This window comes from Labrus bergylta, chromosome 2 (assembly GCF_963930695.1).
Source record: "Labrus bergylta chromosome 2, fLabBer1.1, whole genome shotgun sequence".
NCBI lineage: Eukaryota > Metazoa > Chordata > Actinopteri > Labriformes > Labridae > Labrus > Labrus bergylta.
The window spans coordinates 11074335-11098600 of NC_089196.1; the positions used below are offsets into that span (position 1 = coordinate 11074335).

At 38.2% G+C, this 24266-nt stretch overlaps 2 protein-coding genes across 2 annotated transcripts; one reads left to right on the forward strand and one right to left on the reverse strand.

The window, feature by feature from the left end:
• Positions 1-853: 853 nt before the first annotated feature.
• LOC109983374 (aldehyde dehydrogenase 1A1) lies at positions 854-7731 on the forward strand. The gene is made up of 14 exons (XM_020633068.3): positions 854-1085; positions 2246-2364; positions 2736-2840; positions 3092-3232; positions 3346-3475; positions 3590-3651; positions 4068-4196; positions 4364-4477; positions 4619-4721; positions 5090-5274; positions 5376-5540; positions 5685-5842; positions 6017-6091; positions 6575-7731. The coding sequence occupies exons 1-14, from the start codon at positions 1025-1027 to the stop codon at positions 6645-6647; spliced, it is 1620 nt and encodes a 539-aa protein (XP_020488724.1). The 5' UTR covers positions 854-1024; the 3' UTR covers positions 6648-7731.
• Positions 7732-7891: 160 nt separating this feature from the next.
• tmc2b (transmembrane channel-like 2b) lies at positions 7892-21024 on the reverse strand. The gene is made up of 20 exons (XM_029277154.2): positions 20979-21024; positions 20753-20794; positions 20160-20559; positions 18967-19116; positions 16273-16363; positions 16106-16187; positions 15913-16019; positions 15706-15804; positions 14601-14743; positions 13526-13673; positions 13108-13302; positions 12763-12942; positions 11603-11761; positions 11366-11494; positions 10789-10856; positions 10291-10530; positions 9149-9274; positions 8442-8520; positions 8214-8343; positions 7892-8119 (listed from the first exon to the last, which is right to left on the reverse strand). Exons 1-20 carry the CDS (start codon positions 21022-21024, stop codon positions 7902-7904), a joined length of 2832 nt encoding a protein of 943 aa, XP_029132987.1. The 3' UTR covers positions 7892-7901.
• Between the last annotated feature and the right edge of the window lie 3242 nt (positions 21025-24266).

The window sequence follows — 24266 nt, forward strand, 5'->3', positions numbered from 1 at the left end:
GTGTATTTCCAGACAGCCAAGATCAAAATAGGCGCACCAGACACAGTTATGTGTTCGCATTGTTCCTGGGAGACAGCGACGCAGCAGGAGGCCAATTTATCAAAGCAAAAATCTTCCCAATAATATGAGCTCGTCCTCTGTGCTGCAAGAGGACAGGAAGTTCTGCAAATGTTGCAAAAGGAACAACAGGAGGATGGCTATGACCTCACAGGAAAGTCCAAATGTCTTGCCTCGAGAAGGCCTTTTTTGTATGCTTCAGTTTCAAAGTAACACTTGGAATTATTCTTATTATTTTATCATTTCTGGATATGGACTTGGTCATTACATTACCATAATTTCCTTTGGAAACAAAAGTTATCAAACAACATAAAAGATGAAGATTAATGAAAAATGACCAGATTAACTAAAACACGCACAGCACCAGGCTACTTTAAGCTATTTGGAACATCTTGAAAATAGACACAGATAACCTTGAGGTTTAAGAGGGAAAAGTACATTTAGTAGGAACATGAAAGTAAAGAAAAATGAAGGGAAAGGGAAATGTATAGATATGGTACAGGCCTATACGTCTAAAAATACAACAAAGTTTACTAGCAGTAGTAAGGGTTGAAATTAAAGTCGTCTTAAGATAAATCGAGTAATTCAGTTAGCTTGAACGTGCGTTTCCTGACTCAAAACTATTTAATAAGCATAAAATGCAAACTAAAAATGTCTTTAAATTAACAATAAATTGGGCACGTTTTAGGAAAAACTTACTATAGACCTAAGCAGAGGCTCTTGTTCTTCATGACTAAAAGCAGTGCGCGCGCCTCCCGCCCGGGGCACGTGAGGTGAAGGGATTGGTTCCGTCTGAACGGTGATTGGCGCGTGCAGAGGACCCTCGGAGGACCAAGGAGGACTCCCGGTGCGTGATCGTGCGTGATGCTGCAGCTTTCTTGATTGCGGAGCAGAGCAGAGAGCGGCGGGTCTATAAAGCTGCTCGGCGGGCTGTTGTCCACTGACGGAGAGACTAGAGAGCGGAAACATGCCGGTGACCGGGGAGGGAACTACTCCAACCGGAGGAAACCCACCTGCATATTCCACAGGTGAGAAAAACGTTTAATTTATACCCTTAAACTGACAGAAAAAAAAGATGTGTTTTGTATTTAAAACTACAGGTAAGCTTTTACTGGATTTTACACTTGTGCCACTTTCACTCTGTTATCATAGGTTTACAACTTTATTGTTGCACTGTCTTTGACTCAACCTTATATAATATTTGTAGGCTATTCTATTACAAGTCTTATTTTTATTTTTTTGAGATTTCATTTATTTTATTTGTTTATTATTATTTCTGCTAATTTTCTTAACTTTCTAGTATTTAATGCATTATCCAAAGATCATTGAATTACATTTGTTTATTTTAAGTAGCCTACTGTGCTTGTTTAATTGCCTTACCTTTTACGTCAAACTCATTTAACATAAGTCAAGTAGCTTACAGTTTTTAAGAGCTGTGAAGTCAGGCTAAGTCTGGTCAGAAGAAGTGGCGAACTGAAAATTCAGCACAATATTCAAACTTTTTTTTTTTTCAATTTTTGTATTAATTATTAGGGAAATTATTGTAAAAGTCGATTTCTTCTATTTACTGGGATTACTAAAAACTAAACACATTAATTTTAAGTTAATTGCTTTATATTGTAAATGGAGATGGACTATTGTCAATTTCCTTTTCTATAATTAAGGTTATTTAATACTATTTATAGATTCATCTAGATTACAGGAAACTAAAGATTTAGGCTACAAAGTTGTTCCATATGCCTCTGCATGTAAGGTGAAATATTCTAAATCATTTTTTTGTAATCGTACCCTTGTCTGTTTCCTTCCTCTCTTCAATGCTTTGAGCTGTCTGGCAAATATGATGAAGCACACTTCTCTTGGTATTTTCCTTTGGCTTGCTTCCTGCTGTTCTTCGATGTTCTCTCCTCAGACAGGGTCAGTCCAGTCCACAGCTCAGAGTGAACCTGACTTTACAGTGCCAGTCTTGACCCTTGACCCTGTGGTGTTACCCTGCTGACGTTGCCAGTACCTAATTTGGCACACCTTCTCTCCAGCACAGGGTTATGGTGTGGGAAAGCAGCTATTCTCACTCAGTAGTCCATATATTAACTTTCACAATCAACTGTTCACATACACATGCAGAACAGTGTATGGATAAACACATGTATGCACAGAAACAAGCTCAATGTCTTCCTTTTGTGTTTTTCAGTGAGAAAAAATGGCAACATGAACTCTGAGAACGGATGCAACCACCCGGAGCATGTAGATGGAGCTGAGCCGCATGCCCTGCCCATGCCCATCCCAGATCCCCCCATTCAATACACCAAGGTTAGCTCTAACAGTGAAAAGACAACTCCAGTTTGGTCTTTGTTAGGGCTATAGTGAAATGCATAGGGTATGTAGGTCATTTAGTTTTCTGTTTGATTGGATTTCTTGTAAATACTATTTAAGCTATATAGCATGCAGATGTTGCTCATGTGATATAACAAGGAATAAAAGGATTCCCTTATAAATAAAGGCAGCCTGTTATTAACTGTATCAGGCTGAGGTGAGCTGATACACTGCACTGTGTGTTTAGGACGGTCTTTGATCTCTTTTCAGTTAATCTGTGTGGGAGATTCCGCCATGAGGAATAAATGTACTTGAGGAAGCTGTTTCTACAGGTTTTATTCTTCTATAATTTCACTCTGTTATCACAGTTATTCATCAATAACCAGTGGCAGGAGTCTTGCAGCAGGAGAAAGCTTCCTGTCTATAATCCTGCTACAGGGAACCTGCTTTGTGAAGTGGAGGAGGCCGACCAAGTGAGTATATTAAAGTAAAAGAGCATGAGTATGTATACTATGAAGATGCAAAGGCGTCTAAATAGTTTTTTTCTCCATTTTTTCCCCAATGAAAATACTTTTTATTGACTCTTCCTTATCTGAAACAGGTGTTTATGGACAGACAGTGTTCTTAAGGCAAATTTGTGAAATGGGATTTGGGGTCATGCAAGTAAAACTTATCTGACTTGAGTAAAGTTTTGTGATCTACTCTCATCTTGCACCTCTTGTAGGAAGATGTGGACGAGGCAGTGAGTAGTGCCAGAGCTGCCTTCCAGTCAGGGTCACCATGGCGATCCATGGACGCCTCAGACCGAGGTCAACTACTTAACAGACTTGCTGACTTAGTGGAGCGAGACCGGCTAATACTGGCAGTGAGAAAAACATGCAAACATATAGTGAATTATGGTTTACAATATTGTTTCAGATAAAACTGTTTGTAGGGGAAAGAATGAAGCCCAATATTTGTTGTCTTTTGTATTCGTAGACACTAGAGAGTCTGGACTCTGGAAAAGTGTTCCTCTTGGCATATTTTGTAGATCTGTTGGCCTCAATCAAAACCTTGAGATATTATGGAGGCTGGGCAGACAAGATTCACGGCAAAACCATCCCTGTAGGTGAGAAACACTTTTTTCACTAGTCGGCACAAGCACTATGGGTTCTAACAACTTTAAAGAATAGATTTTTATTAGATATTGCCATGTTTTCAATAACTGTATTTCTGTTTTTAGATGGAGAGTATTTCACTTACACACGGCATGAGCCCATTGGAGTATGTGGCCAGATCATTCCTGTAAGTGGAAACAGCATTCCCTATAAACACAAGACTTGATGCATGACATTGTTTACCTCAATCAGTGATTCAACAGAAACTATGGAAACTGTAATGAGCAAGGCTTCAATTTATTAAGGACCAGCATTATCGCTTTTACACTTCTGTGTAAAATAATCTGTTGTTTTAGGCAAAATATTAAAAACTTTAATTTACATTTATATTTTACATGTGCAGGAATTCAGTCATTGACTAGTTAAGCATGGGCAATAATGTTAACTTGTTTATTCAAATCAACAACATGGATACATTTGGCAAAGTATTTATCCAAGACCTCAAAAATCAAGAACCATGTGTAGCATGTATGAACCATGAGATGAATGTGAACAGAACTTGCAACTTGAATACCAAAAAACATATAGTTTTTTTTGCTTCAGTGGAACTTCCCATTGATGATGTTTGCATGGAAGATCGCTCCTGCCCTTTGCTGCGGGAACACTGTAGTCATCAAACCTGCAGAGCAGACCCCGTTATCAGCACTGCACATGGCTGCACTCATCAAAGAGGTGCCTGAGTTATTATCTCCCCTGTCTGCCAACAATAAAAGAACAAAGAATATGTGGACAAAAACAATTAACCAAAATCTGCAATTGTAAAAAGTAGAGGACTAAGATTGTGTCCCAGTTAAAGATGAGTCATGTATTTAATTTCTTCCACTTCTCTTGGGGCTCAGGCTGGATTTCCCCCAGGTGTGGTGAATGTGGTGCCAGGTTATGGTCATACAGCAGGCAGTGCCATTTCCCACCACATGGACATAGACAAAATAGCCTTCACTGGATCTACTGCTGTTAGTATCCTTTGAAATAAATGGCAATTTCATCAGATTTCTCTTATTTTGTCTTCTACAGCTTTAGTGTCTTTGCAACTATTTCTATGAACTTGTTCACTGCAGTGTTACTGTGTATCTGATGTTGTCTTTGGTTGCCAGGTTGGGAAACTTATCCAGAAGGCTGCAGGTGACAGCAACCTTAAAAGAGTTACACTGGAGCTTGGTGGAAAAAACCCAAATATTGTTTTTGCAGACTGTGACTGTGAGTAGTGAAGGATTACTTTATAAATACTAATGAAGTATTCTTTTTGTGCCTTTACCATGTGGATTGTGTGCATATTCTATATTGAATGCAGGGATTTGATTATTTGTACTAATAAGGAGGACAAGAGGCTTTAAAAATGGTTGTTCATCTATAGGAACAATATTGTATGAAAAAGAGGTATTAAACAGGTTTGATGATCTGCTCAGTAGAGACAGCAGACTAGACTGAGTACATTTAATTGATTCACATGTTACTGCACTTTAAGTGTAGATGAAAAACAACTTGCTTAGATTTTCCTGGTCGTAAATGAAGCTTAGTAACTACATAGTCTCATGCTTTCATTTGTGTTCATGTCTGCACTGCAGTAGAGTACGCAGTGGAGCAGGCCCACAGTGGTCTGTTCTTTAACCAGGGGCAGTGCTGTCTGGCTGGATCCAGGGTGTTTGTAGAGGAGCCGATCTACGAAGAGTTTGTCCGCCTCAGTGTGGAGAGAGCCAAATCCAAAGTCTTAGGAAACCCATTAGTGCCTGGGGTTGACCAAGGACCACAGGTACAAGAGACAGTTCAGCAACTCTTTTTATTCAACAGTGGTTTAAATGGATGACCCAAAATACCTTCAGAAAAATAATTTGAGCTGCTTTATTTCTGCAGATCGACCAGAAGCAGTTTGATAAGATAATGGAGCTGATAGAGAGCGGGAAGAGGGAAGGGGCCACTCTTGAGTGTGGGGGCTTCTCATGGGATCAGCAGGGGCTTTTTATCCAACCCACTGTCTTCTCAAATGTCTCAGATGAAATGCGTATCGCCAAAGAAGAGGTACCCTGTTCTAAAACACCTGCACAGACAGAAGCCCACTTGATCTTACCCATGATCATCTGAGTCCTAAATCTCTCACTTGGTTGTGAAATTCCTCCTCATGTTACCTTTTCATCCTTGTCCACACTTTACCCTCCCTCTTAGATTTTTGGTCCAGTGCAGCAGATCATGTGTTTCCGAAGCGTCCATGAAGTCATCCAGAGGGCGAACGCCACACACTACGGCCTGGCAGCAGGAGTGTTTACAAACGACATTGACAAAGCCCTCACAGTCTCCTCCGCCCTGCAGGCTGGCATGGTCTGGTAGGAATCAAACTCAAAAAAGTAGCTGTAGCAGTCCAGGGGTGGTAGCTCAAGAACAAAATTTGATAAATAATCTAATTTTCCTTTTTTTTCCCCCTACATTGTTATATCTTGTGTAAAATTACAACCTGCGATTTTATGGACTAAGGGGAACCTTCTATTTCCTTTTTTTAGGGTGAACTGCTACAATGCCATGAGTGCACAGTGTCCCTTTGGTGGCTTCAAGATGTCTGGGAATGGCAGAGAACTGTGAGTGATACCATTAGATATTATTTTAGATTTTTCATGGCTGACACTCAGAGGTGCAGGTTAGTTTTCAGAAATGGAGGCACACAATGAGTCAGAGGTCTTTTGACAAGAGAAAGGGGTCATAAATGTGATTTCTTATTTTACAGTGTATCATCCTGCAAATAGTCAATTCTGTTTATATTGTTAATTTAATGGCAATGTTCCAAAAAAAAAAGGTGCAGTCCTGCATTTTATTACAAATAGCTCTGTCCTTCACTACACTGTCAGTGCTGGCATGCTTTTGTTGGGAATACATGTGAATTAAAATAAACTATTTAATAATCTATAGTAAGAGATGAGTTGCAGAGACTTGTTTTCACTGATTCGTGCCTACAGGCTACCTCACCATCTCTTGATAACTCATTATTACTTATGGAAGGAAAACATCACACATAAACGCATCACTTCTTCTTAACATATTGCATGTTTTCCTTTTGTTTTCAGGGGGGAATACGCTCTTCAGGAGTACACGGAGGTTAAGGCGGTCACCATCAAAGTCTCAAAGAAGAACTCTTAATGCTGTCATATCACAGGACGTTTTTTTTTTTCTGCATTTTGATGTCTCTTCTACCCAATGGCTTCTAATTCTCAGAAAATGTAAATAATCAGAAGGCATCAGTATATTTTGGAGGCATTATCAGTTCCGCTTCACTCCATGATCATATATTCCTGTCGTTTCTCCTCATATACATATTTCTTTTGTATTCTCATCTGTGTAACGTCTTGTTTTCTTTATATTAGTCTGACTATATTGACTCTCATCCATCGATAATCCTCTAATGTATTATTTGAGATGCATTTTATTGTTAAGTGGAAAGCATGCCTTTTGAATCTGTGTTTGTTGTGTAATGAGAGACTTTTTGTTCAAAGGTAACCACTTAAATAGCACTTTGCAAAAAATAATAATTTTAATTGGACAATGTCATACAAAAAAAATACATGAATCATTCTATTTACAGAGTTTTCTTACTCAATTAAATTGTTGACCATTTTTATTACAGAAACCCATTAACTGATTGCAAAGCCGTAAACGTGATCCTGCTTTTGTCTGTATTACATGAAGCTTCTGAGCTGTTGTCTTTGTTTATTCGTTGATATTTTCTGTAGTTGTGTTAGGAATACAGTTAAACCAGTGATGTCTGACTCCATCTTCTTTACTCAATGTCCCAACTCATCTTTAACTCCTCACTAAGCTCATTGTAGAACTTTTTGGGCCTTTTCAGTTAAGCATATATATATACTGTTGTACCAGTACTATTATGGCTCCCACATTATATCATTCAGTTTAAATAATCTCTGTTAACTGTTACCTTGCTTCTTAACTACACAAGTGACCGTTGATTCTGGGTAGTTGTTCAGTTACTGTTGTGGTGCTATCTCACCTGCTCTGGTGTGGACTTGGAGAATACATCTGCACTGGAGTTAGAGCATCCCCAGGTTGAATAAATGTATCTGTTGCTATCTTCACAAGTAAACATGGATAAATGTTACATCCCGTGTTCAGATGAATCCTTCCTGTTTAGCCGTGGAAGCAAACAATACCTTATGAATTGGTATGTGTAAATTACTGCTTTTAATGCTTATAATAAAGGCAAATAAATGTAAGGATATCATTATTCTAAAAGAGAAGCGTTAATCTGTCAATCAATTTCATTTACAGAATTATAAAATGTGTTTTTTTTTCTAGTGGCACAGATAGTAGGAATATGACCTCAGAGGTCAGCAGATACTGGTTGTTATGTGTTGGATTTCAGTCCAAGAATCATGACTCTTATTGTCTTGGAGGCCCACCCCGACCTCTTCCTCTCCCAGGTCCAGGTTGAGGCCCTCTGGCATTTCCAGGAGGGGCTCTCCGTGGCCCCGGGGCACGGTTGACAGGAGCTCTGGGGTTTGTGGCAGCCAATGACACATCTTTTTGTAGTTTAACCCCTTTTCCTGCTGCACCTGGCTTAATTTTAGGAGACTTGCTGCCCTTCTCAATCACAACATCTAAGAGACAGAAAGTAAGAAAAATGAATGCAAATAGTATGATAGCACATGCAGTAAAGGAATATGCAAGGGTGTGTGCAGTGTGTGTGTTTACCAGGAGGGGGTGGCTCTTCCTCAGTTGGAGGAGGTATCAGAGACTTGTCTGGGAGCAGGTCCTCTAAGTCTTTCATTACTTGATTAGTACTGTCCTTGTTGTTCCTGCGGTTCTTCTCCTCATCCCGAGCCTAAACAGTGCAAGAATAAAACATGAGAGTCTTCAGTTTTATCAAATATTATATTTAGCAGATTGAAAAATAATGAGAGAATAATTTGCACTATTAACCATTTTCATCTTCTTTTTAAGGTCCAAGTTTGCTTGTTGGTATCCTTTTGACACCGCGTTCAGGTAGTAGATGGCCAACCTGTTATACAGTATTATAAATCTTTAAGGTGAGAGCCACTATAAACGGGACAGTATCTTAGACCATAGCCAGTAAATAACACTCTTAACAAGAGATCCTCAAGTTCTGTGACTAAACTTTCAACAACTGATTCTGGTATTTTTATTATCTTAATGTTTAAATTAAACTAATTTAGGACACAAAATAGAACAAATCAGACTCTTATATTTCAGTATGTCTGAGTCTGGTGCCCCCTTGTGGTAGAACAAGATGAGACACAATGGGAGAAAGCAATTTGCATACAAGAAATTGCTTCCAATTTCATCTTGTACAGAAACATTTTCCTTTACAATCTCACTATGCCATGACAATATTTGAAAAGAAACTGTAATCAAACAAAGACAATCATGCACACAATCCAGTTAGTGTATACATAATGCATAAAAGATGTGAAATGTAGTAATAACCATGGAACTGTACAGTTGTTTAGTGTAGTCAAACTTTACAAGATAGACCACATCATGTTTTTGAATGTCATTATTACTTTTCCATTCAACTCCTGTACATTGAACGGCCCTTTGTAATTTGTAATTTGTAATTTGTAATTTGTTATTTGTAGAAAAGTATTAAACAATTGAATGATACTCACACCATGAGGAGGACAGCAGGCATGATGAGTCCAGGATTAGTTGCATATACAAAAATGTTCCCTATAAAGGAGGGTAGATCCTTATCTATAGTTTCCATGACCACATCATACATCTTCTCTTGACCACTGGAGGAGGGGAATTCATTTTTGGTTAATAAGTTACCAACAAATTGTAATATAAGACTTTTAGTAGTAGTAGTCGTTATTTTTATGTGCTTTAGAAACCTGCTGAAGGACCAGAGATCAAAATGACCTTGAGATAATAATTAATATGGTTCGTCCTGCTAAAATACATTTGTGTTTGTAAACAGTACCTTGGAAGTAAAGCCAACAAATATAAGCTTTCTTTTGAGGACTGTCTCTAAGGGCTACAGTACGGTAAGTAAAAACGGTATCATGGAACAAACATACTACTACTGCATGAAATATTCCTATTGAACTTGTAATGAACAATGTAAAAACAAATATACATAAAAGTACCACTAGCTCTGTTACATAGAAAATAGCTTAAGCTACTGGAGATGGACATGTGAAATTGCATCATAGACAAGACATAGCCATGGTAAAGGGTCTTAAATAGCCTTCTTTACTTCGGCAAAGTTTAGCTAAATGCTAATGAGAGTTTGCTTACAAGATAAACATTAAATGCTAATATGCTTCTAGAAGTTTTTGGGGTATTTTGTTTCTCTAAAATGACTTCAGTTCAGCTTGTTAGCGTTCTAGATGAACACACACTGACAGTGAGTATGATCGGAAAAGCATTAGACTTACTTGTTTCAGTAGGGCCTATATAGAAACTTGTCTATGCAGACACAATTCCATCATAATCCATCCAATTGTTCTGGGAAAGATAGAAATGTGACGGAAAATGTCCACTAGCAGAGTGACCATGCTAAAAGCTATCTATAACGCCATATTGTTGTGAGAGGAGGGGGGCATTATTCAGTCTAATTTGGACATCTTGATTAATTAACTCTATATAATGTTTGAGAAAGATTGACTGAGTTTATATTCTGATTAGAGATATTTTAACATGCAGATGAATTCATCATGAACTAGCCCAACAATCTAATTTTGTGAGATTATTTTATAATTCATCATCATTCAGTTTACCATTTTAGTCTCCTCTCTCTCTTACTGACCTGAACGGTCCACAGTCAAAGGATGGGGACAAAGTCATGATGGTGTAGACAACAGGGAGCAGGCTGAGGAACAGCACAAGCAGCAACAGGCCCATGTAGAAGTTGTTAGACCCCGAGGCCTTAAAAACCCGTTCATGAGGAACGTTACAGCACATCACGGCCCAGCACTGGTAGTACATCGAGACCAGGAGACGCAAAACATTCAGACCCACCAGACCTGGACAATAAAACGCTCCCATCCTGAGAAAAAAACAGCAAGGTGAGCATCACTATTAAAAAAATACTGTGTCAACTTTTAAACATTAATTTAGTCAAATCCAATGAGTCTCTGTTTAGTATTTTGAAGTAATAAGTTTGAGTAACTTTTGCAACAATGTGGCTCCAATATTAACAGTCAAACAATTTACATATTTATTAGTAAATGCAGGATAATTAGGAGATTAATGAGCTAGAGAAATCATCCAATAAAGAAAAAAAAAAGCTTGTGTTGTCATTCACCATATCATTCCTTGATTGAAGATCAGTCCTAAAACATTTCCACTGATGTCAAACTCTCCGTATGAAGGCTGAAATAAACCCAAAAACATGCTTAACATGGTTATTAAGTCAACAATAACTAGGTTGTTACACTTTGCGTTTGCTTCTCTCTCTTTCTGTCGTCCGCCCTTCTTCTCTGTCTCAGTAATTAAGTTCCCATTGCGGTGTCCTGTTTAAATGATGATGTTAGGGATGATATCAGCTGTCTTGCCAGATGTCATTGTGTGGTATCAGGTTGACTTGGATTCTTTTACAAATTGAGTTATACAAACACAATGTCCAATAATAACTGAAAGACATGGTAGCTATTTGTACTAAAATGTCACTCTTATTTTTTATCTTACATGGATATTGAACTTGCTTAGTGTTTTGTTGGATTCAGGTGCCAACCGATTCACAGAGGTTACACTTAAATATATATATATATATATATATATATAATTAATTCCATTTTTTTACATGATTTAAACAAATGAACAATAAACACAAGTCCCAGGAAACACATTGACCCACTGACACACACACTGTAAGTACTCACAAACCCAGCCTCCAGGTCCCAGCACCAGCAGTAGTTCAAGTAGCGCACGAGGACGGCTCGTATGAAGTCTCCAATCAGGATGGACAAATAGGTCACCTGCATGTCCGATACGATCAGCTTCACAAACTCCTACACAGCATTAGAAGCAAAAGAGATTAAAACAAACACAAAACAGGCCAAGGAGCTCTGAAATTGTGTGTCTTCTTTATGATAAGGCTATGAAATGACACTACTGACTATTCCCACTGCAGTCTCCCAACAGGGTCCTCTGAGGGTGTCGGCTGGGTCAACATTCTGGGGAGGCACGTTTGTAGTGTTGTAGTGGGAGCTGTAGTTGGCAATGTACTGATTTAAAGCCCATTCAGTGGCATTCTTGATTGCCTTCTCGCTCTCCAACTGAGGAAAACCAAAAAAAACTCATAGACAAGACAAGGAATATCAAATGTATCTAAGTTAACGTGCAACATAAAGAACTGCCTCTCAGGACTTCAAACACATTCAAACACATTTAGCTATGACTATGCCTTTGGGAGCAACTCTGAGTTCAGTGGCTTGCCCAATGACACTGTGGCATGTAGACTGCAGGGGCTGAGGATCAAACCACCAACCGTCTGGCTGAGAAACAAACACTCTATCACTAAGCCACCCTTTAGGGGATGATATAGTTTTTAGGCTTGAAATGAATGAAGTGTTTTGCATCTTTTTGTATGTATTGCTTATTTCTTGTACTTATTGTTTGATATCTTAAATTCCTATTCTATTTTATGAATATTTAATTTGTATACAACTATATTTCTACTGCTATATTGTGTTTATAGCAACTGTAACAACCGCATTTTCCCATCTGATTCTGAAATGCCTATAATTTGTGCTAAGATCGATAGCACTTTCACATCCATCTTGAAAATATGACATACAGCCAGGTGTCTGTTAGCTTAGTTTAGTTTAGCACCAAGAGTGGAAACAACTAGTTAACATCACATGAAAAAGATTCTGCAAAATGTAGCACTTGCAAATTTGTATGTAAAATAGATATATTGTACAAACTAAAAAAGGCACTTTTTAGATCAAATAAAACAGTGATAAAGTCATCAGTTCAGACACTTTGTAATGTCCTTTCAAATGATTTGTATGGATTAAACAAAGAATATTATATAGCTAGCTATCTTGAATTGTGCTTGAGCAAGGAGACAGATTAGCTGCCTCACCTTTACCAGTCTTTGTGCTAAGCTACTGTAGGCTAACAGACTGCTGGCTGCAGTGTTGAAAGAGGCGATCTCTTGATCTTCTCATCTTACTCTCCATTTGCAAGCATATCAGTGTACAAACTTTTGCTTTTAAAAGGTGACGATTCAGAAAATGACACAGAATAACACATACTGGCTTTTCTGTCATACCTTGGCTGTAACTTCATCAAACAAGGCGAAGAGGAAGGTGTAAAGGTTTCCCAGGAAGAGGGCAAAGATTCGTCCCAGCTGCCACTTGAGGGCAACACGAGGGTGATAGTCCTCCAGCTCTGCAATTGTCTCAAACAGAGGAGGACACACCAGGCCAAGCAGAGACATCACCAACTCCACCTGACACATCGAGCAGGAGAATGGTGGCGTTAGAAACCCACTTTTTTTCTGTCATTTTCCTCATCTCTCCTAACTTTCAGATGTTCTTGTTTTCTCTTCAAAGGATAACATGAAAGACTGTGAGCCCAAGGGTAGGAAAAATGAAAAGGTTTCGCTTTGACATGCCTCGTTCTTTTCCAACCACGAGAGATCTTCGTTCTCCATATTAGAAAACTCCTGAGAACGTTTCACCACAAAGTAGATGAGAAATCCACTGCCTCCTAGGCTGCACAGGATCAAAAAGTTTGCCAGAACCCTAAGGAACCGGCGTAGATGGATGTTTTCATCTTTCTGGCTCTCCTGTTCATCTACGATGGATTCCTACAAACGGGCAAAATTAAACCAGTTTGACGGACAAATTGCACATTGTTGTGTTCACACATTGCTTCCCTGGGCTAAATTTCTTATTCCTGTCATTTCAAACTCTTAAACATATAACTTTTTTTTTTTTTGCTATTCTTCACATCCTGGTCATCTAAGATTGCTGATGTATAGGAGTTTAAGTTCAATGCACTCACACACAGTTCAACACACACCTGCTAACCTTGAAGCTGGTTGTAATGGAGGCATACTTATTGTCTGCAGTCTCAGGGTTTCCTATCAGGTAGTCCCAGCTGGTGAACATCTTCCAGCTGAAGGTGAACTCTCCCTCCTCTGCCCCATCCCCCCCTTCATTTGAATTACGAGCCATCCTGAGAAGGGAAAAAGATAAGACCATATAACAGGGTATGGATGTGAGCGACTAAACAGTTAAATGTTGTCACCCTCATTAGTCTGCACCAACAATTACTTGTCAGTTCAATTAATTCTTAAATGTGCATCTATGTAGTTTTGGTAGAGACATTTGAAAGTTGGAGAAGTGTACAGATTCTGTGGTATATGTTCATAACTCTATACACAAACTGTCCTCAGAGGAAAATTTGGTCCCTGTAATACTGTTTGAAGATAAGTTATGGTGGGGGGCCCGCAACAGTGAACCGTAGCTTTTAAGCTCCTGGTAGCTTTTAAGCTTTAAACATTGTTCGAGGTACCCTTTTTTAAGTAAAGTTTGTGTATATAGTTCAGAAAATATAGCATAGAATAGTTTCACTTCTCCACCTTTCAAATTTAACCACCAAAACTCCATAGTGCACCTTTAATATTTCTGTTAATGTAGGCCCTCAATGTTGGTCAAATGTTGTGTCTAAGTTGTAACACAGCAACCCACCACTAGTTTGGGCTGTGGATCTGCTTAGTGTATACTTCCATACTGCCATAATGCTCTACAACCCGGACACACAGAATGTTCAGGGTCAGCTAAACGCATTTAACGTAATTAAATTAATTAATGAATGGATGCGGACTCAGGTGACAGGGATTCGACTATGACTGGACTCAGAATTCTTCTTCAGACTTGAGGTTTGGTGACTTGACTACGACACTGCAGCACAGGCATTTGGATGCAAGGAAGACCGAAATATGACAGTTTTCTCACCTTTGGTGTAGTCGACTAGCCAGAATTTAAATTTCCGTTTAATTGACTGGGAAACTAGTTGTTAGAAATATCCCTATGAAAGAGACTAAAATATTTATTTGGGTGTTATTGATGATATTGCTCAAATGTATGTGTCTTGTCTTACGTTCTTATGACAACCATCAGGCTGTATCCAAAGATGCCAACTCCCACCAGCAGGTACGACAGTGGAAGTTTGAACTGCAGCACCCCAATGGTCCGTTCACTGTTGTAGTAGCCATAGAACAAAAAGGAGTACTTGCAGTATCCCTGTTGATGAGTTACGCAAAATAAAAATAAATGAACACTCATACACCATGTACACCATGACTGTATATAAGAAGTAGACAACAGCTCCTTAACGTCACCTGTTGTTTTGAGAATTAATATTTTGAAGCCTTGAGTGGTCACTTTGACCATCATTGTCTTGGTATTTTGGAGAATGGGGTAACCAAATTAGGAGAATTGGGGAACTGCAGGGACTCAAATTAGCTCATGAGGCCCAGCAGGCAGCTTGTGGCCCCCACCAATCAAAGCTGCTATGTCAATGAATATTCATAACTTTGAGCTTTCAATAAGTCAGTTGTCATGGGGATACTAGAAATCAAGTAAACATGTTTCTTAATGCTGTAAAGTGGGGTGTTTTGAAAAATGGTCCTGAAAGACGATAGATTGGTAGAACAGACTCGTGTTTGAAACATCAGTTGTCCATTATAGGTATCTCTAGTTATGGAACTTTTCTGTTTTCTACAATTGTCAGTATCACTTTGATGTAGCAATAGTGCTTAGATAAATGATAATGTTAGCATAACTAATGTGCTCACAATGAAGATACGAACAGGTTATTAAGGTATGCTAATTACCGGTTATCATTTTCCCCTTTTCAGTCTAGCTTGCAAACATGCTTGCTAATTAGCACAAAACTCAAAGAGCAGAGGAGGCTCGTGGTAATTCCTGATCAGTGTCTCAGTGAAATTTTAAACCGATGATGGGGGGGGGGAATAGAAAAGTCAGAGGATCAACAAAGCTATTAAGATTTATCCTCTTGGAACCATAAATGGAACCAACCGACTGTTCAAGCCTTACATCTGTGATGCTAGGATAGCTTAAAAAAAAAATCAAACATCAGTATTTAACATTGCCTATCTTTTACTCGTGTTTTAGTAATATTGTCCACCTGTAGTCTTGACATAACTTGAGTAAAAAATAATAAATAAAGCTAAAATTCTCACTCGAAAGTCAAAGAGCACGGAGAAGTCCATGGCGGTGTCCTGCTCAGCTCGAGGTACAATTTTTCTGGGAATGGAGCCGTATGGAAGACCCATAAGGAGCTAAACACAGAGGAGAGGGAGGAAGGTGAAAAAAAGAGAAGGAAAGCATGTTTAGTATCAGCTACATCAGCTTATACCTGCTAAGATCATCTGTGAAGGAGACTGTACCTCAGGCACAATCACCAGGCCAAACATGAACCCAAACAGGACCAGATTCAGACCGTACATCCACCTCAGAAAGATAAAATAGGACGCCACAGATGATCCAAAGTGACCTGCAATTAGGAAAACACAACTTCACTTAGAAACTCTATACCATGTTATTTTATACATTCAGTTATTCAGATATGGTTGTACCAACTTTCCACATCCTTTATCTTCCTCTCCCAGGGTATACAGGCTGTTTTGAAGTTCTCAAAGTCACGTTTAAACTTGATCCATTTCTGAAATTTAAAAAAAAGGCATATAATGGTTATTTTAACACTGTCAAACTCATGAAAATGTTTGAATTATTTTGGAGCAGATTACCTTGGCCATCATGACTTTGAATGCATACAGCCTCTTGCCTTTACCTTTACCAAGAGCTCCTTCATATTTCTCAACAAAATCTTGAGCCTCCCTAAAAACAGTAACACAAACACCAACCAATTAAATTCACTGAAAAGCGTGACCTATTAACAAATGAGTTAGGAGTACCAGATTGTTAAAGCTTCAGGATTTGGATAGTTTACTGATTGATGGTACACTGTATACAGTATCAAGACTTGGCAGCTAGTGAGTCAATAAGCCACAACATGCGTGAAACAGTGTCAGACTCATGAAAAAGTTAAGGCAGTGCACCTATCCAGTTCCATTACTTACAATGATCTGTGCTTAAAGAAACATACTCACAGAGTACAAACACACTGACCAACAGTAGACTTAGCCTTTGCCCTGCCAAGCTAGCCGGATGTGTTTACAGTCTTGTAACACAAAGAGGAACATCTCCAACAGGCTCAACTACAAACAGTCTAGTCTGTGCTGCTGTGTATATTAATTTTACATTACAGTTTTTTTCGATTGCTATGACACTTTTTTCAATACTTCTAACAATTTTCCTAAACTCTGACCACAGTTAGCACAACATCCATCTCTGAAGGCTATGCAACTGACACATTTATTGTTGCTTAGACACAAAATGCATACATTTAACACAAATTTGAACTTCTTTTACACACAAGCTTAACCAAGACCAAAACAATGGATTTTTACAGCCAAATTTACTGATGATTTCATATTGTATGTCAGAACAAATAACATCATGTTCTAAACCTAACCTATAGGCTAAAGTCTAAGTGGCTAGCTGTTCATATTGGAGATTGAAACACATATATACCCCCTGTATTTGTTTCCATTGCTACTGAGAAACAGCTGATTGAAGTTATGTAAAAATATAAATCACAGCTGATTCCCATAGGAACACACTCAGGGGTTGAGGTTCTTTCAATCGCATGACCATATGTTATACAGTAAAAAAGGACATCTTTGGGCTGATCTTGTGTGCAAAAGGAACAATATAGAGCAACATAAAGAAAGTAAATACAATGCCTCGAGAGGGAGAGGAAGACGAGTACCAGGACAAGGGAGAGGAAGATTCAAGATTTGTCACATGCTCAACAGACAAAAACTGTTACAGTAAGCAAGGCCACACAATAAACACTCAAAAATTACTACAGTAATACATATACAGTAAATGTAGAAATATACTGTAAGATAAGAAAAGAAAAAAGTATAAATATTCTAAATGTAGAAAATGTAAACAGTCTAATGAGTAAAGTGTCAGCGCGTAAAGTGTCCAGGGTGTCAAAATGCAGACGAGTACCAGGACATGGGAGAGGAGTGGGACAACAGCAAGGGAGAGTAATACCTGGACGAGGATAAGGTAGAGGGAGAGGAGTTAGAATGTGTGGTGGCGCTCAAAGAAGGACCAGAGCTACGGTAACTGATGAAATAAGAGCTACTATCATAGACCATGTCATAAACCATGGGTTAGCATACAGAATGGCTGGTGAACGAGTACAGTCAAATTTTAGACGGGACACATCCAGATTTTTCAAGAAACCAACAGGTAGGATATTGTATAATGACTTATCCTACTGCAAAGTGTAATAATTTTTATCTAGTATTACAGTTACTGTAAGCCTCTGATTTCTAACTGTAACTGTACCTCCCTCAGGGGGCAGAGGAAAGCCCCTAAATGAAGAACAGGAACTTGCCATTATCAACATGGTGATTGCTGACAATGAAATACTACCTGTCTGTCTTCTTCTTCTCATAAACCGTATTTTATAAAGCTACTCTGATATGGGTCATTCTTTTTTGTTTTGATTTCCTGCAGCAAAAGAATCAAAACACATGCATTTACTTAACCCAACAAAACAGAAATTTAGAGAGGCTTCAAAAGAAAATGCAGTGCTAAACACAATCTATGATCAATACAATATACTGTCTATTGTATAAGGGCAGATCTGACACGTAAAGTAATGCAGTTTCTATTATTCCATCTGATGTTAGTGTTTTTTATGACATGGTGATGTGATTGACTAGTTTACAATGGGTGGTTTTGAGCATGAAATTAACTGTTTTGCCAATTGTGTGTTTTCGTGTGTTGGTGTGTTAAGAGTTTAGGAAAATTGAAAAAATTGTCATAGCAATCGAAAAAAAAACGTAATAGGAAATTGCTTTGATGAATTTAGGCATGTAATCATTTTCAGAGGTTTTTAACAGGTGGGGATTTAAGGTAATTGCTATGTGTGTGTGTGTGTGTGTGTGTGTGTGTGTGTGTGTGTGTGTGTGTGAGTCATTTTTTGCATGTCATTCAAGGCAGAGTTGAGTTCTACAAATGTTGTGTTTCCTAGAAGAGGTATAGCCTTGATTTGCATTTTGACAATTAAGGGTTATAAGAAACCTGCTCTGACTTCTTTGTGTTTCCACAATTCACAGGACTTATAAACAAAAGTACCAAACATCTAAAGCCAAATTTAAAAAGTTTTAATAATGCAAGATCGACATCACATGTACATGACATGAGTGATGGTAGGCTTCAAGGATAGCACGTCTAAATAATAGTAAAGGATCAAAAAGACAAAATAAACTAAACATCAAAACAAAAAAAGGAAAGGAGCACAAAGGAGGCAGAGTTAAAAGATTGAGTTAAAAGATTGCAACTGTTTTTCTTTTTACTTTAGTATTACGAGTCTTCTCTTTATGCGCCAAGGTTTGTTCCTTAAAGTAGCAATCTGTTTCTTCTTCTCCTCTACCTGTTCCTTTAGGGCTTCGATCTCACCTTCGGACAGCGATTGGTCGTCAGAGTCAGAGTCAGAGGAAGAAGAGCTGATAAAGGGAAAGAGCTGTCAAATGCTGAGGCCTTCAACAGTTAGTTTCCTATTCACAGATAAGTGGTGAGCTATCCAACAAATAGACACTATAAGATTAATCTTGTAAATTAATGTTTTTAATTGTGTCAGGTTCATGTTTCTTGCTAATTAAAACTCAATTTTCAGTTCTACATTTATTGCTGTGAAGCAATGTATGTTGGTGCATATTGAGGTGTTAAAAATAAGTAAGGACATGTCATACTTTCACCTTACTATTATTCATAATTTATTTCGGCCTCTTCTGTACTCGCTCTGTGTTAAGTTTTAATTAACACATTCTGGCATGTTAACCTGTTACTATGAGATTGCATAAAAAGTAAAAATGCAGCTATTGCTGTTAAACTTCAGCATGGGACCATAATGCCTAAGCTTCAATTCAAGTAATTGTAATGCATAATGCAACCTCCAAAGAAACTAGCAATGCTAAAAATTCAAGGTTGTGCTAGAGAAGAGCTAGTTGGTATGATATGAAGTCTAACCATTTCTTCCTACACAAATGTATTAACATTTGTTTTGAATGGCCAACCTGGGGAAAGCCTGTAGCCATAAAAAAGGGTTAGCAACTTTATGAAATTATTTAAATTTGCAGGTTTAGGAGCCATGCTTTGGATGTGCATGGACTGAAATCAGACTTCTGCTACTAGCTAAAAGTTAAAACAATGTCTTGTAACAGGACAGAAATGTGGATGTTTAGTTCTGTTGCCTTTGTTTTAAGCCAGAGGTAAATAATGAATAAACTAATGTGCCTACACCAACTGAGAGCAGCTAAAAGTCTGTCTGACTTCAACGTGTTCACCATGCTACATTAACAATTCAATATACTGTATATGCAGTAGGGAAATATGGAATTATTATTATGTCATTCATGTCATTAATACAACTGTTTTCAACTGTTTCAATGTTTCATCACCAGAGTCTGTCAGGGTTACTGCTTTAGACTGAATACAGGTGTGTGGAGCGCGCATGTAAGTGAGAGGAAGCTCTCAGAGAATACTGCACCTGCTAAACTTCCCACTCTTCTTTTTCCTGTCCTTCTCACCACCTTTGTCCTTCCCTTCTTTCCCCTTAACTTGTCCCTTCTTCTCCTTATTCTGCTCCTCTTTCTCCTGTTTGGAAACTCCTTTCCCTCGTTTTTTCTTCTTCTGTCGGTCGTCTTCGCTCTCCTCCTCACTCTCCTCTTTCGCAGCTTTTCTCCTAGAGGCCCTTGAACTTTTGCTCTTCACACTCCGACTGTCTTCCTCTTCTTCTTCATCACTGTCCCTGGGCTTGGCCTTTTTCTTTCGTCCTTTCCTCCTTGGTTCTTCATCCTCCTCATCTTCATCCTCCTCATCATCGCTGACCCGTTTTGCTTTACGTTGTGGTCTGACTCTTCTGTTTTTAGCTCTCCTTCTGGCCTCCTCTGTGACAAATGCACATTTTATATTACTAGCTAAAACATCAATCCTGCAAAACATCAATAGTGCAACAGTAATGTTGCTCTTGGTATATTTTCAAGCCGATCAATGGCACAAAGAAGAAATTTGGTGAAAAGTTGTAAAAGAAATTGACAGAAGGGAAATGAACAACTGTTTCTATAAAAAAAAAAAACTCACCTTCACTTCCGCTATCTATCACAGCATCAACATCCATCCCAACTGTGGACAGGGAAAATTAAAAATTAAAAAAACCATACACAAAATTAAGGGGTTGAATCTCAAATAATATATATTTGCCAGCTAACAAAGACTTTTACATTTTATACAGATTCATAGACAATAATAAAGTTATTTAAGCTTCACAAGATAATATGCCTGCTCACATAAAAAAAAAATATCTTACCATCTTCCACTTTAATAACAACATTGTCCTTCCTCTTTGGAGGCATATTCCTGGGTCTCTGTTAGTTTTGGCGATCTCTTCTGTCTTAAGTTTGTGTTCTCACTTCTAATTCCTCCACATCCATGAGTCACTCTGTACAAGCGGCTGACACATCTGTGAAGGTCCTGTGTCAAAAAAACCAAGACACACACACTTACACACACCGTCTCATATTGACACACACAAGCAGGAACAGGTGTGCCTCTATTCAAAAGCTGGGCTCCTTGACGACCGGCAAAGACACACAGAGTCCATTAGATCACAATCAGGGGCCGGGGAGAAAACAAAATGGACACACAATGGGCTTGTCAGTTAATTGATTTTGACTGGCAAAAACAAGATAATTGATACTGATCCCAAATCCTTAAGTTTGATTAAACAAAATACAGTATATAATCTTAAGGGAAATGCTGATGGTTACTCATCATCACTCAGTTGTGACCCAGTAAGTAGACACCAGAGCAAACATAAAGGTCAGCCCCATCAAAGTTAGATGAATCTTTAAGTAACCCTGAGGGAAAAGTGAAACAGGCCACTGTGTTTAAAAGTTTTCCACTTGTCCTCTGTGGTAGTGAGGTTCAACCATAGCACACAGCATTACTCCTTCGATATTCTCATTCTCACTCAGCCTCAAATGGATTTTGTTCAGGATAGTTTAACATGTTTAAGGTCTGTCTCTTAAGGGAACTCACATTTCAATCCAAAATGCTATAGGTCATCGTCATCTTTCATTAGGAAGACACATCCTTTTGTGACACTATAAATGAGGGGGAACAAAAGCCATAAAGACTTTTCTGGTGAAGAAGGCAACAAAAGGTAATCAAGACACTTTAGCAATATTTTAAGCATGTAGTTCTGGCTAATTGAGGAAACATAACAAGGAAGGTTTGTAGGCTACTAAAAACATTTCCTCTTCATATGTATCCCTGCTTTAGTTTTGTTTTTAATTGCTGACGGTAGGCCTATAGCCAAGGTGAAAGTTAAGAGTAAGGGTTGAACAGTGTTGCCTGTCCCTTTCCACATTATGTGTTTCAACCTCTAACATGTAGCTGATACCTGTGTGGTTATGTTGAAATGTCAGATGTGACCTTTTAAATAATAAAGGAGGAAACAGGAGACGTCAGCTGCTACACAGCGAACACAGAGAACAACACACTGGTGAGGGATGTATGATTTTTGGCCTGAAGGCTTCTAGCTAGAAGGCAAACTAACCCCACCGAGATCATTTCAGCTCCTCAACTTCCTGCAGTCATTCAATTCACTGTAGGCCTACTATGCCGGCCTTTTTGCTCTGATAACACGTTCAAGGCTTAGTTGACGTGTTTTAAAAAAGATCATTAAAATGTCAAACTTGCAATCAATCAGACCATTTTTCAGCTTAAATAACATATTTCATGACCAGTGAGCTAGCCGACTGTTAGATAACAGCTAACATTAGCATGTAAAAACTTCCTTGGTAATTTAACTGTTTTAGTAGGCTAGCTCACTGGTCATGAAATGTGTTATTTTAGCTGAAAATGGCCTAGCCTCTATGCAAAAAGCCTTAATGTATTTCTTAATTATTTATTTATATTTATTGTGCTATTCTATTCTGTATTGTTTAGGTAAAATACAAACAACTTTTTTTATTGTTTCGTGTAACACTATCAAACAGTTATGTTAGAAAGGAATTGATTGAGCTAACATGATGCTAACTTTTTTCAAATGCTAGCTAATAGCTAATCAAATATTTGCTCTATTATTCACATTATTTTACAGATATTTTTGCATTGATGTTACTCAGCCATAATGTTTGAGCCTAGCATCATATTGTGGGATGTACTCCTCTCTATCTTCACCATTTTATCTCACTTTACTGTGGGCTACTAGAGCACATTTATGCATTTAATAAAAAATAAAACGGGACACAATCAAACAGTCAAATCAGGGCTAGCATTGCAACAATATCTGACTGTATTCTTTGATTACTGTTGTTCAATAAGTGATGTGTATCATGGTGCAGCAAACATTGAGATATCCGGTAATCTGCAACCTGTCATGGCTCAGTTTTCTACCACAATGTACCATCATGGAGGGTACTGGGATGTAGCCAAAACACAGCTCCAGTAGAAGGGTGATACAGCGGGCAGGAGGAGGGTGGGATTACCTGCATAAATACGAGCAAGGCAGCTTCTGACTCCAAGTCCCTAATAGAAGCTTTTGTCTCCCTATTATTACCATCTCATCAGTATTCATTAAATAATGTGATTGACAATTTGCGGCCTGTGATGAAAGATTAAACCATGGGGACAAACTCCTTCCTCTAGTTCTCAAATAACTGCAGAATTAATATTTAATGAGTACCAGCCATGAATTGATCATGAGCATCGATGGAAGTGGATTTGATTGGCTCTGTGATGTGATGTCAGCGGCATTATGAGCTTATTCACTTGTTGTCTTAAATGATTTAGATACAACACCTACAACCCTTAGCATGCATATTCAATTTCATTTAATCAAGACTCTGAATGACTATGAAGCTATAGAATTTCATGAAAATTAAGTTTCGCTAATCAGGCAACACTGTCACTTTCAGATTTGACTGACAGCTACATGGCAGGCTGACTTACAGGATTGTCAATGTGTTCATCAAGTGCAAAGCAGAATTAGTTATAAGTAGACTTGATATGCCAGTCTGGCTATCAGATGATACGAGACAAGAATCCAAGAATGAAGGTCAGGAGACTAATACATGGATTTTGACTGAAGCTCAAGTATGACCTTTTGGCGCATAGCATTTTGTCATAACCATCCAGCAAATAAATATTTTCAAAGCTCAGAGGTCACTCAGTGTGTCATAGATGTTTTACTCTTGAAAAAGAAGGGTTAAGTTGGGTTTGCAAGTCAGGACACAGATCTGTTTAAACCTGGCTATGTTAAATGGCCTCCATGTCAAATAAATGTTTTATACTTTGGCCGTGTCATAGGTCTAAGGACAACTGCTCTGTGATTCAGAGTAAAAGGCCTACAGAATACTGTATATGTCAATGTGGTTATTTTAGTTTTGAATGTGGCTGAACTAAAAGAAGTAAGGGATCAACTAAGGATTGTAACAGTTACAAAGCATGTCACATCATTTTTTTAAACAAATTAAATGTATATTCATCATGAATAAAGAAATACAGTTTTCATAAAACACAACTAAGTTGAAATCAGCTGTTTTAAAAATGTCCCTTTAATAATTTAGTTGGACTAATTAGCTGTTCTGGT

Coding starts and splice junctions, on each gene's coding strand:
- tmc2b (XM_029277154.2), bottom strand. CDS start 21,024: ATGCCTCCAAAGAGGAAGGACAATGTTGTTATTAAAGTGGAAGATG. Junction 16,020..16,105: donor GAAGATAAAGGATGTGGAAA/GTTGGTACAACC, acceptor TCCTAATTGCAG/GTCACTTTGGATCATCTGTG. Junction 8,521..9,148: donor CCTGCTGTCCTCCTCATGGT/GTGAGTATCATT, acceptor ACTGTATAACAG/GTTGGCCATCTACTACCTGA.
- LOC109983374 (XM_020633068.3), top strand. CDS start 1,025: ATGCCGGTGACCGGGGAGGGAACTACTCCAACCGGAGGAAACCCACCT. Junction 3,476..3,589: donor CGGCAAAACCATCCCTGTAG/GTGAGAAACACT, acceptor TTCTGTTTTTAG/ATGGAGAGTATTTCACTTAC. Junction 5,275..5,375: donor GGGTTGACCAAGGACCACAG/GTACAAGAGACA, acceptor TTATTTCTGCAG/ATCGACCAGAAGCAGTTTGA.